General features: G+C 39.8%; 1 protein-coding gene across 1 annotated transcript; it reads right to left on the reverse strand.

Annotated features, from left to right (window-relative positions):
* Positions 1 to 747: 747 nt before the first annotated feature.
* Positions 748 to 8,193, reverse strand: LOC148641928 (uncharacterized). Its single transcript, XM_088616984.1, has 5 exons — positions 8,087 to 8,193; positions 4,313 to 4,392; positions 2,898 to 3,750; positions 1,403 to 1,583; positions 748 to 966 (listed from the first exon to the last, which is right to left on the reverse strand). The coding sequence occupies exons 2-5, from the start codon at positions 4,353 to 4,355 to the stop codon at positions 763 to 765; spliced, it is 1,281 nt and encodes a 426-aa protein (XP_088473110.1). The 5' UTR covers positions 4,356 to 4,392; positions 8,087 to 8,193; the 3' UTR covers positions 748 to 762.
* Between the last annotated feature and the right edge of the window lie 7,742 nt (positions 8,194 to 15,935).

Genomic DNA, 15,935 nt, shown 5'->3' on the forward strand with positions numbered 1-15,935 from the left:
GACAAATGTAAGGGACAGAGGGAGATAATGTACAGTATCTATGATGGTTGAGTGAGAAAGTGATGTCCTGATTAATTACAAATTACAGACAGCTGAGCTTTCATCATAAACTCCTTTAAAAAAGTTGAATTCACGTTTAAGCCTTCAAGAACCAGGGCTTGGTTTATTAAATGCCAATCTTTAGAAAGAGGTAACCCAGAAAACTAACTGCACTCAGGCTCTGCAGGACCGGAATTGGACACTGGTAGTCAACAAGACAAAAGAGGGACAAGCAGAAAACATACACCCTTCAAATATTTTATTGATGCACTTATCATTTTAAATTATTTAGTATTACAAAAATACTAATTATGTTCCAGGCACCAAAATGATTATTGAAATGAAATTTAATATTATCATAATTTAATGAAATTATTTCATAATCATTTTTTAATTATTACAAAAATTAAGGAAAAAACCCAAGTACCGTATAGTGAAGATGATTAAATGCAATAGCTCTAAACAATCCAACACAAATGGCTTGGCATACAATTAGTTATAATTATCATATCAAATTGTAGTTTAAAAGAGAAATGTATTCAAACAAATTCCTTGATCGGAGAGAAATTAAGCAAATTAGTATACTTATGCTGTTGAAGGAAATACCCATTTTATTAGATAACAGCACAAGCTAAATAGCTTTAAATGTTAAATTTCTGGCATTTGCCTATATAAATGCTCTGTAAGGTAAAGTATCTGCATGCATGTAACTACTAAACTGTTTTAGTTAACAATAGGCTCTTCCTTAATTGCCACTTTCGAAACTGAAGCTCCAGTCCATGTCCCAGTGATAGTGGTCTGGTGTCCGAAGACAGTGAGCACCTTCGCTGTGTAAGGAACATCAATGATCCCCTTCTGGACTACAGCCTTGAATCTCACAGCCTCCCCAGGGGGCACTGTAGCATTCAGGCTGGATGTATTAACAATCTGCAATGAAAGAAGCAAAAGCCATTGGCTGGGGTCTCTGCTTTCAGAAAACACTGGGCAAATACAGCATTCAAAACCAGTAAGCTAAAGCAGTTCACTGGTTATGGCAATAAAAAAACAAAGGAAGAGGTAAAGGTTTATTCCATGCTGAAAGGGAAAGAAGGAGACAGTCTTTCATCTGTGGAGCCTTTTTCAGATGTGCTTGAACTTAATAAACAAACAATTTAAGGCAATTTAAGGAGTGTAGTTAAAATGTGCATAACAACAGTGTTCTAGTATCAAAGTCACCATGTTAGTCAAGTGCCCTGTTTTCTTCTTCCATTCCTCATATACAAAACAGTGATGTCTTGCTCAATTTCTTTGAGTAACAGCCCAGGGGGCTTAAAGGCACCATTCATCTTCAATAGGTTAATCCAGTACTGGGAACATACTGTACCTCTTTCCTTTCTGTCTCTGTAAAACTCCAGTTGTGAGTAGTACTGGCATTAATAGAGACTGTGGTTTCATTCGCAGCCAACAATGGGATTCCAGCTTTAAAGGTTGTTGATGCTCCAACTTCCACAGTAAATCCATGGGAATGGGTGAAAGAGCTTTCCAGGGTAACAGTTTCAGAAAACCTGAAAAAAAATCACTTTCTATTTTACAACTTCTTGTTTCAAAGCTGCAGACTGTATCAACCTGGCTGCACCACACTGGGAGAAGGAGAACTTGTGTAAGTACTCGCCTGACATACCAGCCGGGTGAATGTCATGAACTTCAGAGATAGTGAAGATGGCAAGAGAGGGTTTTCTCATGTTGTTACTGCTTGCTCAAATTGTGGCTGACTAAAGGCTACCCAAATCTGCTGACACTCTCCAGGTGTGGAACCTCCCAGACACAGACAGCTGATGGTGCATCTGCAATTTCCCTCACGGGATCAATAAACTATCTATCTATCTAAGTAAAGCCATTGACCATGAGAAGAACATGCAAAATCCTCACGGAGGAGGACTGGGCTAGAGTCAAACTCAGGATTCAACAGTTTCGAAGTAGTTCCTTTGCAAGTTTTTGGCTGTTCTTTTGCAATGTTAGTAATATTTGTATCTTCTGCTAGTGTTCCTTCATCTTTCCTGTCACACATTCTAATTCTCCTCATGCCCGAAAATGCCCACATGACATCATCATTAAATTCAGCATATATAGAGTGGACAGGAAGGTAAGTTGGTAGTTTTTTAAATGTATTGCAGTACATTGATGATGATGATGATGATAATAATAATTACAAGTAACAAGGACTCCCCTCCACTACCACCAATGAGTAGCTCTGCCAGAGTGCACCAATACACTCATCACACAGCAGCTCTCAGTGGTGAGGAGAACAGAGAGATGAAGCCAATACATAGATGGAGATTACTGGGAGGCCATGATTGTTAAATGCCAATCTGAAATTAGTGTCCCCGTCACTATACTGGGGCATTAGGACCCACACAGACTGCAGGGTGGGCACCCCACACTGGTCCCACTAACACCTCTTATAGCAGCAACCATAGCTTTCTCAGGAGGTCTCCCATACAGGTACTGGCCAGGCTCACACCTGCTGGGCTGCCAGTTGTGTTGCAGTGTGGTGATTCTTCTTAACCACTTCTATAACATTTTTTAAATTGAGAGTCAAGTGATTTACTGACAGGTTATAGTTGAACATATACGTAGAAATGCAACTTAAAGTAGATTTTTCATTTCATAATATCTCAAAATAAATTTTCAGACATCATTAAATTCAAATTTTGTTACCCTTAAACATCTTTGTGTTAAGTTTGCCAAAGGATTACCAGCAGTCCTAAAATTTAAGTTTTAGATCTATTGGCAGTGTATTTTGTGTGTATTTTTTGTAATTATTGTGTATTTTGTGATATACAGAAAAATGAAAATACAACTTAGAATGCAGCACTTACTGGAAAGTTGCAGTGTAAGGAACAGAGCCGGTAGAGTTGTCACAGTCATGTTGCCCAACTGTCAGAGGCTCTTTTGAAAGAATCTTTGCATCTTTAACAGAAAAATCCAAACTTAAAATTTGACTTATGGTTTTATCTTGCGTGAGGGCAAGGATTGGGAATTGATTGTAGCCAGATCCAAGATTCTGTGCTCTTCCAATCCAGTTATCACTGGCAATCCTGGGTGGTGGGGCAGTGTAGATCTTCCCTCCTTTCTTGGAGACACACCACAGATTGCCATCAGGAGAGAAGGCCATGAAATGGGTAAGTTCTGTCCAGCCTCCAGTTCCAATAATCTCACTGTTTTTATACCAGATGTAGTTCATATCATTCGGAGGGTTTCCTTTAAGCAGATTCCCTTCTGTGGTCACAGTGTACAGGATACCCGCAGGGTCAAAGAACAGAGAAGGGAAGCACCATCCTCCAGTTCCTATCTTCGTAGCAACCCTGTACATCCAGGACACGTACTCATTCTCAGGAGGGGGACCCCTGTACAGTTCACCACTCTTCATGACAACATAGAGTGTGCCGTTTGGATGGAAGAAGAGGGAATGAACTTGATCCCACCCAGACCTTCCTACACACCGAGCTTTCTGCTTCAGCCAGTTCTCATCTGGATTCGCTGGAGGAGACCCAGAATACAGCTGTGCATTACAGACTGCAAACATTGTTCCTTGAGGGCTGAAGGCGACGTGAGAGATGCCTTGCAGATTTCCCACATATTTCGAATATTCACTGAAGTTGTCATTGTAATTATTTGGGGGCAGTCCAATCTTGATACGCCCTGATCTTTCCATGGCAAACAGCACCATACCTTTCCAAAAAAAAAATAACTTTTATAATCAAATAGTGAAAAAAATAACCAATTTCACCAACTTCAAATATCCTAATCTTTAAAAGACCATTATATAATAGTAATACATTTAATATAAAATCTAAATAATGAAAACAAAGCAATAAGAAAAAAGGACAGAGTGTAATGGTTTATTAGGATTTGGTGTCCTCCCAAAGTGGGAAAATAATTAATCAAAACATTCAGTGAGAAACTTGAAATTGTTTTACATACAGTATTTATTATTCTAAGTGAACTGTTTAGAATCTAAATATTATCTGGCTGTAGAGCTCTTTCAGGTGTTTTCTTTTACATGAGTTGTTAAAAAATTCTGGAACTTTGAAACCTTGACATTATAGTGTAATTTGTGTAGGTCGGATTCAAGAGTAAGTTCTGAGTCATTGATATCGGAGACTCAGCCTTTGAGCTCACTGTCATGGGAGTTGATGGTGCCCTGAGTGGCCATTTTATCCCTTCAGACAGCTCCTGTAGATTTGCAAATACAGTTTATCTGTGAAACAATGTCAGTTCTCTACATACTCACACATATTGTCTGCTGCTCCTGAAGTCTTAACCTGGTCAGACATGGTCTCTTTCTGAAGATGAGGTCAACTTTCTGTATGTCTGCAAAACAGAATTCCATACACAAAATAACATTATTTTTCACATAACTTACAAGTAGGTACTTACTACTTAGAAGTTTCCTAATATTCTAATAATGCATGTTACATCTACAGTACCACAAATATACAGTATGCCAAACTACCAACTGCATTCTGTGTTATTTTTCCCCTTGAGACTTTCATTCTGAAAGCGGGTTGTGTCAAAGGCAATTAATAATGTTTTTCTTAATTTTTAATTGTTATGCTAGTGTGGATTGAAGCTATATTTGTAGGAAGAAATGAGCAAAATCAATCATATATAGAAAAGTTCTTAAGACAGCAGTGAGGTGAATACAAGTACACTGTGAGAAACTATACATAAACAATACACAGTTGACTCCTTCCTAATTCACAACTGCTATAGTATTACCAAGGGGTGTATCCACTTATAAAAAATCTTTTTCTAGATTTTCAATTATAATTACTTTTCTGTTTGAGCATTTACATTGCACTTGGAGGTTGTAACTTACAATATGTAAATGAACATTAAATACATTTTAATTAAATGTGTCTTGATTTCAGGCTATTAGGTCACAAAATGTCTTAGTTTGGAAACATTGTGTAACTGTATGTAAAATTCCTATTAGCACTGTATGTGTTGTGTACTGTATGTCCATATAATGTGACTTGATTATCAAACATGGCTTTGCCTGTATGTTTTTTCCAGATATCTATTTTAATAACCACAAAAGACAATGTTCATAATCCTCCCTTCTATGTACTAATAACTAAGCAGAACATTTAGGGAGCCCTAATAAACAAATTACAGATGCAGCCGTTCAGAGTGCTCGAGGTGTTATATGGTCTATTATAACATCTGGTGTGGTATGCTGAAAGGTACTGTTCAACAACATTTTTTAGATTTTCACATAATCTGTTGCAGGACTACATTACTCTCTAGAATTGCCAGGTGGAACAGTGAATTTATCTTAATGTGGCTTTCGCACAAATCCTATTTAAATCATAACAAATAAATGTTTATTAGCCCATTAGTGCTTTCCTGCACTAATCATACTGTACAGTAACACTAACTGACATGTTTCATTTTTTAATTAAATGCAGTCACAGAATTATTCGTAATGAAATATAAATTAATAGTAATTAGAGAATGGACAATTTATTGTTAGAATTGTACATGGTGGCTTTATATACTATTTGAAACAATAAGAAAATATATCTTATTTAAAACAAAAAAGAGGTTTTAATGATTTGAATGACTTTCAAAGAATGACTTAAAGTACAGTATGTCACTTAATGAGCTAAATTAAAAACTACTAGTATTACTTTTTCCATTTTCTACAAAAGGTTCAATGAAGCTACAAGCTTTTCATTATCCATTACAGCAATAACAACACCAAGTGTTCATGGACAACATGATAACTTTATGTCATTTTATAATGATCATAAATGTTAAATAGTTCAAACGAGCATGCCAGAACGTTTCCAAAATAACCATAGCAAGTGACTAAGTTAAAGACTCTGATGCAGAAAACGTTTATGAAAAAGATGGAATACTGCTTTAAGTTTTATAATGCAAATCAAATAATTAAATATATATTATCCAACCATCCATTTTCTATCAACTGTCACGGCTAGCTGTGGAGAGAGACCAGTGAGAAGGGAGGACCCTATGTGTAGCGACAGGAACAGAGCAAATAAGGGGGTTTGCTCCGGGCTCAAGGTATCGGGCGGAGTCGGAACGAGACATAAGACCTCAGGTAGTGGACTTGGGGCGACCTTGTGATGCAAGCCTCTCTACAACCAATCCCAATACCGAGCGAGGAGGAAAGGGAGACCCGGAAATATATAGCAGCAGACAACAAGACAAACCAGAAGAACAAGTAAAGCAGAGAGAAACAAGGAACAGGACAGAGCAGGAGCGCCCTCTAGATGTGGAGGGCATGACACTAACCTCTTTATTCAATACAGGTTTGCAGATATTATCCCAGCAAACAACCTGCACAAGGCAGGGTAAACCCTGGGTGGGACGCCAGTACATCACAGAGCACACACAGACACAAACATACAGGGCCAATATTTCCACAAGCCAATTAACCTACAAGTATGTCTTGGAATTGTGGGAAGAAAACAGAGCACCTACTGTACAGGAAGCCAATGTAAACACAGTGAGAACGTAGAGTATAAACTCTACACAGATATCACCCCAGTCCAAAAGAAAACTCAGGACCCAGGACTCAGGAAATATTATGTGAATTTCAGTTTTTTATTCTGATGCATTTTTTTTCAGGTATATTAAATAATATGAAAGTATGATATGTTGTTAGATGAGGAGTTTCAAAAGCAAAAGTACTTTAATAAAAAGTGTTATGGAATAATTCCTAACAATAATAATTCCTTACAATTATATAGCGCTTTTCTGGACATTCCACTCAAAGCACTTTACAGGTAATGGGTACTCCTCACCACCTAGATGATGAGATGGCAGCCATAGTACACCAGTATGCTCCCCACATATCGTCTCTCAGTGGGGAGGAGAACAGAGTGATGAAGCCAATTCATAGATGGGGATTATTAGGAGGTCATGATGGGTAAAGGTCAAAGGGAAATTTGGCCAGGACAGCAGGGTAACACCCCTACTCTTTTTAATAACCACAGATAATCACTACCTCAGTTTTACATCTCGTTCAAAGCATGGTGCCTGTTTACAGTATAGTGTCCCCATCACTATATTGGGGCATTAGGTCCCACACAGACTGCAGGGTGAACACACCCTGCTGGCCCCACTAACACCTCTTCCAGCAGCAACCTTAGTTGTTCCCAGGAGGTCTCCCATCCAGGTCCTGACCAGGCTCACACCTGCTGAGGTTCAGTGGGCTACCAGTTGTGAGTTGCAGGGTGATACGGCTGCTGGCTAAAAGTTGTGTGCTGAATTTTTATGGAAAATAAAAATTCAATATTGTTTGATGGCTATTGGAACTCTTATTCCACATCTGACATTAAAATATTGTAACGCTTATGGCCGACAGGCACTGTGTAAGAGCTGGCGTACCAGAGCAGGTGATGTCACCGCCCTTCCCCTTGATAGCAGGACTACAGCTACTGGGCTGTAGAGAGATCTCTCTTTAGCTCACCGGGCTGGGTCGCTGCAGAGAGACGCGGGAGTCACGGGTTTGAGCCCCCGATGGTGGGGGGCCGACCTAATGCGGCAAGGGCGCCCGCCTGAGCCCCCGTTGCGTTACAATATGTTTGTACTGTATGTCTTTATATGTAAAGTTGAAAAGTGAAAATATAAAAAAATGTGCAATTTCTAATGTAAACAATGAATGACTGCTCAATCTAATTAAAGATTACTTTCACCTTTGATACATGTACAGTTAGGTGATTATTATTTAGTCAAGCAAGATGCAGTAGCACCATACATAGGATTGGTAACAGTAATGTACAACACTTGTCCTTGGGAATATTATGGTGTACAGCAGTATCAAACATTTACTAAAGTAAATGTACTGTAGGATTGTTATGATTCCCAGAAACATTGCCATGGGATGTCATGATATTCTTATGATATAGTATAGTAAAATATTCTGAAGGCAAATCACAACAGTTACAGTGGTTATACAATTGTAAATTGGAGAAAATACTGTAAAACACTGTAATGATGACCTGTAACACATCAGCTATGAAATGAAACTTACCTTGGTTACACTCTGAAGAAAGCAGCTTTTGAATCACACTTGGTCCAGCAGGTACTGTATGAGAATCAAGGTAACGATTTCTTCAGTGCTTCCTCTCTGACTGTAAATGCCTGTCCTCAGCTTCATATTTATACATACAGTATAAAACTAAAAACACCTTAAAACGTTTTGGATTGGATATTATCCTTCAACACTCCCCTTTCACATGCAGATATCAGTTTTTTCTTGAAAACACATCAAAGACACATTTGCAGACAGAACAAGTTCTGTAAGTACAGTATATCGAAACTGTTTGCATTTTTTAATATTCCTGCTTTTATGTAACTGAAATTCATTTGTTTCCCCAAAATTTGATTTCCAAATTAAAACAGAAGTATTTCTTGAACTGCAGTAAAGATTGCGAAATGACTTATGTGACTGCAGTTTCAGTCCAGTGTCTTCATAAAAGACACAGTGTGGCGAAACAACATGTTCAAAATGTTTTTAATATGTAACATAAAAAATTGAATAAAAACTAAACCAAATCATACCCAAAATGAATGGCAAATGTATTATCCTAAGACAAATGCAAACAGTAAATTCCACCCTTAATTTAAACATATCCATTAATACTATTTGTCAATGAGTTCTCAAGGAAACGTATGTATGATACAGAGTCTAATTTAATAGAACTATTTCTTTTGTCACAATCAGGAACTGTAATTCAAAATGGTAGGATGACCTTTGTAATTAAAGGGTTAAGTGTATAATCCATACATCTATTTTCTAACTTTTTGTATAATACTATTTATATAATATTCAATTTAGAAGATTAATTTTATTAGGTTTGAACATTTCCCTTCATTTGAGGACAGCAGGATTTTTGTGATGAAATACTTGGTTTCCCAATGAGGCTGTTGGTGCTTGGTACAGAGGACATATGGGGGAAGGGCCAGTTTATCAATTATCAAGATCTTTTCTCCAGAAAATTTTTGAATGGCAATCCTAATGGGGCTGGTAACAGTAAATGGGAAAAGGAAGTGAATCAAAGAGGCATGCCATGCAACCTTGTCAACTTCAGCACTAGGTACAGCGTCTATGGTCTTGGTTGTTGGAGGTCACAGATTGCAAATATTACAGCTGTAATGTGTGGATTAAGTAACAGACTGTGGATTTGAATGTGTTCAGGTAGGTGACTCACTAATATTTGGAGATAGTATTCTAGAACTTTGGGGCGCAGCAAGTGAAGGCCTTATCACCCAGAGTCTAGTCTAGTCCTGTTTGTCCCCCAAGCTAGACTAGACTCTGGGTGATAAGGCCTTCTCTTGCTAAGAAATTTTATTTCTAAATACTGTACAATCCCACATCACATCCACTCTATTATCTCAAGCTGCGCATTTTTCAAGGATAATCTCCAAAATTTCAAGATTCTCTCTCACTAACAAAGACACCATTTGTAGCAGCAGAATTCTCTGACCATTCTTTCCTAAAGGGAGCTGCCTCCTCAGCAGTTCATCAAGGCAGTCCTGACTATCTCATTTAGCAACTCTGCTGCTGGTTGGCAGAGCCCTACCTCTCTTACATAAAAAAGTAATACAGATGCCCTTAAACAAACATTCATCCAGCTTTTTGTCTAACTGCTGAAGAAGCACCACAGGTTAAGCCATTAAACACAGAACACATCTCTCACCTTCTCTTGGCTTCCTTTCAATTCTGCAATGGCGGTTTGGAGCTTGATCTTTTTGAGGGTCCTAGTTTCCTCATCCTAGAGTCGGGGAGGTTTGCCCTCAGACAATTAGGTTAAGCCAAATTTACTCGACTTAAACAATCAAAAAACCTCTTCAATAAGCTTAGTTCGTGGTTGTTCTTGTTATTCCTAGTGAAATGGAGTTTATAGCAGACATTTGAGACAGTTGTCAAAACCAAGTTCAATAAGCATCATCTATCAGTAATTCATTATAAATTCTTGACGACATTTCATCATATTATACAATATGCTATACATAAACTCCCATTTACTGTAACAAATCTTTCTTTTTAAAGTCTTCAGTCTGGGCATCAAGTTTTTGAATTAATTTTAAAGTTTAAAAAAAGATGTGTCTAAGTCATAGATTTTCTAATTTTGCAATATGGGAAACAACAAGAATGGTCTGATTGCTTTTGTTAGGCACGGTATTTTTTTAGGTCAGCAATCTTTTTTAAACAAGGTACTCAGAAGAAAACCTGAATTATCTGAGTAACTAAGATTGAGTTACTTTGTCCAGGGGGCTGGATTGGTCTTTAAAAGGTAAATTACTACATAAAACAGATGAGATCAGGTGGCAGCAAAAATGAGTAACTTACACACTCCTTCGTGGATCATGGAGTATGGATCAACCAATGAATGAGATGCAGTATACTAGATTATCAGTCCATTCTTTCTTATAATAAAGACATTTGAATTTTCCCAGGTAGTATACACTTCCCTGTGTACCCCTAGAGGTTGGGAAATAGATGATCTACACATGTGATGCTGTTGTACTTTAATTAATTCTGGACAAGGTACAAAGAAGAATTTAAGATTGATTTTTTTAAATATCTTATAAATAAATCAATATGAAATATTTAACAATAAAAAAAAACAAATATGAAGGTTTGTGAGGCTCCAAGTGACAGATATCTCGGTTGCTAAACAATGGCACCTGGAATGCTCTGGACAGGTCATGGAGGAGTAAGGGGGGGCTTGGGGAGGGAGCCTGTTTTTTTTTGTTTATTTTCACTGAAGAACACCATTTCAAGTCACATGAACCTCACTGGATTTCTTTTACATGAACCAATTTTTTGTATATTTTACTGTGCAGAACAATGTATAATTTGCAAAAAACCTTCCAGTCTTAAATAAATGAATAACACTGCACACACCCCTGTGCGCATGTCCTTGTAAAGAACTGTAATTCCTTGTTTTGCTGACAACTCTCTTTACACAACATACAGGGAGAGGGTGGTCTCCCAGCACTGTGATAAAGCTGAGCAACTCTATTCTGATCTCTCCAGTGTCTCTACTGACCTAAACTGCTAATGCCCTCAATTACAATCATAATTCCTTACATTTATATAGTGTAAGAGAATGGAGAAAGGATCATCCTGATCTGCGGGATTCATGTTGCGGGTTCGGTATTCTGTAAGAATGATGTAATTTACGAACCCTGTGCGGGTCTCCAGGCGAGGTAGCCGAGGTATCCAAGGCAGGCGAGGAGGGAGAGTGGTCGGTTATTCCAGGCAGGGTCAAGACCAGGTAGGAGGCAAGAGGAGAGACAAACAAATCTAATAGGGGCGAGGCAAGAGTGAGAAATCCAAAATCAAAACCAAAGAGGCGACGTTGAGGGAGTCCAGACCAGGTAGAAAAAGGTACTGAGGAGGAAAGGGAGAGGTGAGCTCAGGAGGTGGAAGAGATCCTAATACCAAGCAATGTTACTGGGTGAACTGAGGGCTGCAATAGTGAAGGAAGGGGTGTGTAAGGGAAATTGGATAATGAGGGCTTGATTGAGACCAGCTGCAGCCATAACATATAGTGCTTTTTATTCCGAAAGAACTCAAAGTGCTTTAAAGGGTAAGCGTTTAAGTTGGAGCCTTTTTTAAGTAAGCCCATTTGGACCAAACCAGAGTGGAGTTTAGCTAGGGCACAGGCAACACCCCCCTCTCATACTTTTTGGAAAGATGGAAAGTATAATTCAATTTTTCTTGGAAAATTAAGGCGACATTGGGCTTGTTACATAAAGTGATGCCACTGCCATTGAAAACTCAGCCAGTGTAGAATTCTCCCACAGCAGTCCAGCCTTCTTATGCAGCAGAGTTCGATTTCACAGGCTGTGGCTTCTCAAGAGAAGAACCGTTAGAGAAGAGTATTGGATCCTGAGCAGAGTAAGATCGGTGAGAACATTTCCAGATGGCGAGAAACACAAAGCCAGAAGTGTAGTCCAGACATCGTAGTCGAAAAGAGAGAGCGGAAATCCAAAAGGCCAGGTAGCCGATACGGTAGATGAGAGCAATAAGCTAGAAGCGAAGTCCTTAAACCGCAGTCAAAAACGAACAAGTTCCAAAAACCAGGAAAGCCTAATCCAAGACAAAACACAAGGAATGAGTAGAGCTCAACTGGAATTTAAACCCAATACTGAGCACTGGGGTTACTGCAGACAGCCCTAAAGTATGCTGGGGTTTGGAGGTGTGGTGGTGGACAGGTAAGGTGAGTGGTTATCTGATTGGATGTGGTCTATACCTTCTTAAAGGGACTGCCGGTTGGTTGCATGAAGTCCGAGATCAGGCCTCTCAGGTCCTTAACTGAATCCCAGCTGGGGCCTACACGAGCCCCTCCTTCCATAATCCCCTCAGCAAAGGTGGTCTCAGGCACCAACTGTTCTCCACGGCTCTATGTCTCGGCAGTCGATCCCTTCTGCTGTTTGCATTTCTCTATAGAGCTCTTATAGTCTCACACTTCTGTTCCCGTCACCTTAAAAATATACAACCTTAAAAGTATATTTACTGTGTACTTACAATATGCTACTTCTTTAAAATCTCTTCTGCTTAGACATGCCCCGTGTCTTAATTATCACACTGGGAGTACACCTTCCCAACTTGTTGCCAGCAAACATTTTAATGGGACAAAAGTAGACGGACTCCCCCACATCAGCTTTGTTAATCGGATGCTTCGGTTCGGTCCTCCTCCTCTGTAAATTGAGAAACACCGATCATAAAGATGCGACTTATGGAAACACTAAGGAAATTATGTTGACACATCATTTAGACAAGGACTACTAGACCTAGGGCTACTAATTATTAATTATTCACTTAATTATTTACTTGATGATTACCATGTTTAATATTCTCATTCTAGACAGGAAACAATGGGAAACAATAAAAAAGCATACAGCTTGTTAACATATACAGTACTGTGTTGTTAAATGTAAATTAGTTTAAATCAAGGAATGGTATATTACAATTTTATAATCCACTAGTAAGAGCTCACTTAAAATATTGTGTACAAGTTCAGTCTCCATGTCACGAGAACCATGTTTTTGCTTTGGAATCTGGGATCCAGAGCAAATTACCTAGGTACCTTCTCAGAAATGAAGGAAAGCCTTACACTGACAGAGACCTCAAACATTTGATTAGAACAACCAGAAAAACATGAACCAGAGGACACAAGTGGAAACTATGGGATGAGGAAATTAATTCAAATGTATTTACATAAATTTGTGTGTGTCCCTTCCTGGTGTGTCTCCCTGCTTTTATCTGCCTGTCTTTTTATCCTCCGTTTCTCACCAATGAAGACTTGATAAGAGTTACCAAGACCTTAGGTAGCTAACTTAGACCAGATGATTCCTTTTGATTAATCTCAGACCCTCTACCGCACAGCAAACACCTCGTCTTCCATTTGATGTGAAACCCTGAGAATGAAACCCTGCAAATATGGACACGAGCTATATGTTGATCCCCCTATCTAGCTATAAGCTTATGAAGAAATAAACATTTCTCAATAAAACAGTTTGCATTCTCCATATATGAACATGCAGGTAGAAACACATATTTCATATATTTGTAAAATAAAATTAAATGAATGCCATAAAGAATTTTGTTTTTCATACAAGGTGCTCAGGAGAGAAAAAAACAGAAATATCATCTCATCACACCTCGGACTGAGCACCTTTGCCTGAGGGCCTGGGATGTGCTTAAAATAATTTGCATTAAGACAAAGAAGATAAGTCAGCAGCACAGTTCTGAGAAACTCATGGCCTTTAAGATTGCCGTTCCTACAGTATGTGATGGCACCCGAGGCAGGTCTTTGAGAGACAACAGCTGTCAAGCTTGAGCGCCGGTGTCTGTCTGCCAACACAAAGTTTCAGAACACAAGGTGAGCAAAACTCCCAATCTGACACCATCGTAAAATAGCACTTACACCTTCTGTGGCTTCATCAGAAACTGAATGTTTGCTTAAAGGAAAGACACCTCAGGATGACCTGGTGGAATAATTTAAATAAATATTGGAGTATGTGTCTACATATTAGCTTAGCAATCAACCCCACTACCAACTCTCTCCATCATACAGTTCCTCACCAACAGATCAGCTTATAAACCATTGATTTCCTGTCTAAGGAAGGCTGGTGGTTCCACTGCTGACAAGATGAGGAAGACCAAGATGTGTAGGAGATTAAGTACGCATCATGTTCTGCTGCTTCAGGTAGTGTAAGCCGCAGCCCATTTGAAAAAATAAACCAAGAGCATGCAGGAATCAGGAGAGTGAGATCAGGGAGCACAGTGTGGGCAGGAAGCAGGGGACAGGAGGTAAACTCAGCCGGAAGGCTGAATCCAAAGCAGATGATTTTCAAAGCCGGGAAGACACTGAAGAGCAGCACAGAGGCTCAGCGGATGTGAGCCTGGCCAGTACCTGGGTGGGAGACCTCCTGGGAAAGCTAAAGTTGCTGCTGGAAGAGGTGTTAGTGGGACCTGTAGGGAGCATTCACCTCGTGGTCTGTGTAGGTCCTAATGCTCCCAGTATAGTGACAAGGACTCTGCACTGAAAAAAGAAGGTCCTGAGGTCCTGACTCTCTTTGGTCATTAAAAATCCCAGGATATTTCTCAAAAAGAGTTGGTTTGTTACCCTGGTGTCCAGGACAAATTTCACCTTGGTCTTTACCAATCAGGCCTCCCAATAATCCCCATCTATGAATCACTGTTCTCCTTTCCACTGATAGCTGTTGTGTTGCGAGCGTACTAGAGCACTATGCCTGTAGTCGCATTATCCAGTTGGGGCTGCACACTGATTTTGGTGGAGGAGAGTCCTCATTACCTGTAAAGTGCTTTGAGTGGAGTGTCCAGACAAGTTCTACAATATATAAGTGTAAGGATTTTTAATTTATAACCACTTAAGGTTACTGATACAGTTCAATCTTCTCACTGCCAGAGGGCACCTCATGCACTGGCTACTGGCACAGCAGAGGCAAACACCACGCAGACAGCTGTATCGAGCTTGAGCCAGTCACAAACTGACCAGGGCTCCCTGCTTCAGCTCCATATAAACTGTGCTCTTATTCCACTCAGTGCTCAGGCTCCTACACGTCTGGTTAGTGTCACGTCCTCCACATCGTCCTGTTCCTTGTTTCTCTGTGCTGTACTTGTTCTTCCGGTGTGTCTTGTTGTCTGGGGCTATGTATTTCCGGGTCTCCCATTCCTCCTGGCTCGGCATTGGGATCAGTTGTAGAGAGGCTCGCCTCACCAGGTCGCCCCACATCCGCTACCTGAGGGCTTATGTCTCATTCCGACTCCGCCCGATACCTTGAGCCCGGAGCGAACTCTCTTGTTTGCTCCATTCCTGCTGCTACGCATAGGGTCCTCCCATCTCGCCTGTCTCTCTCCACCGCTAGCCCCGGCTTCTGTGACAGTTGCAGCTCTGGACCTTCACTTTCCTGGCTTTTCTTGAACCTAGTATCCTTTTCTTGTTCTTTCTGTCCATTATTTGCTCCTGGCTACTTATTGTTTCCTTTCTTCTGCTTCACGTGTTTGATTTCTCCTTGAATTGCCTTCCCAGTTCCTGAATTTGGCCTTCTCCTGGACTTTGATTGTGGATTTTGTGTTATAGTGTTCTTTTGGTGATCCCTGTCTGTTGGTACCTTCACAGAGTCTATTCCCCTGCTCACTTGAACTGTCTAGCCTGCCGCTAACAGGTATGGTGAAACCATAACCTTTCCCCTTAACTATTAAGCCATGACCACTCCAGTGAATCTAAGCAAATGTCTGAAATTCAACCCTTCACTGGTCCAGTTGCAGAACCTGCTACTTCCTGTAATCTGTATATCTCTGGAAGACACTTCTGCCCCTACTCACTGCTTTTATACCA

This window comes from Lepisosteus platostomus, chromosome 23 (assembly GCF_059453375.1).
Source record: "Lepisosteus platostomus isolate fLepPlt1 chromosome 23, fLepPlt1.hap1, whole genome shotgun sequence".
Taxonomy (NCBI): Eukaryota; Metazoa; Chordata; class Actinopteri; order Semionotiformes; family Lepisosteidae; genus Lepisosteus; species Lepisosteus platostomus.

Bases quoted from the DNA above. Each gene is read 5' to 3' on its own strand.
- LOC148641928 (XM_088616984.1), bottom strand. From the start codon at position 4,355: ATGTCTGACCAGGTTAAGACTTCAGGAGCAGCAGACAATATGT. The intron at 3,751-4,312 runs GTGAGTATGTAG...TTTTTTGGAAAG, and splicing joins AGGAGCAGCAGACAATATGT to GTATGGTGCTGTTTGCCATG. The intron at 967-1,402 runs GTACAGTATGTT...CTTTCATTGCAG, and splicing joins CAGAGACAGAAAGGAAAGAG to ATTGTTAATACATCCAGCCT.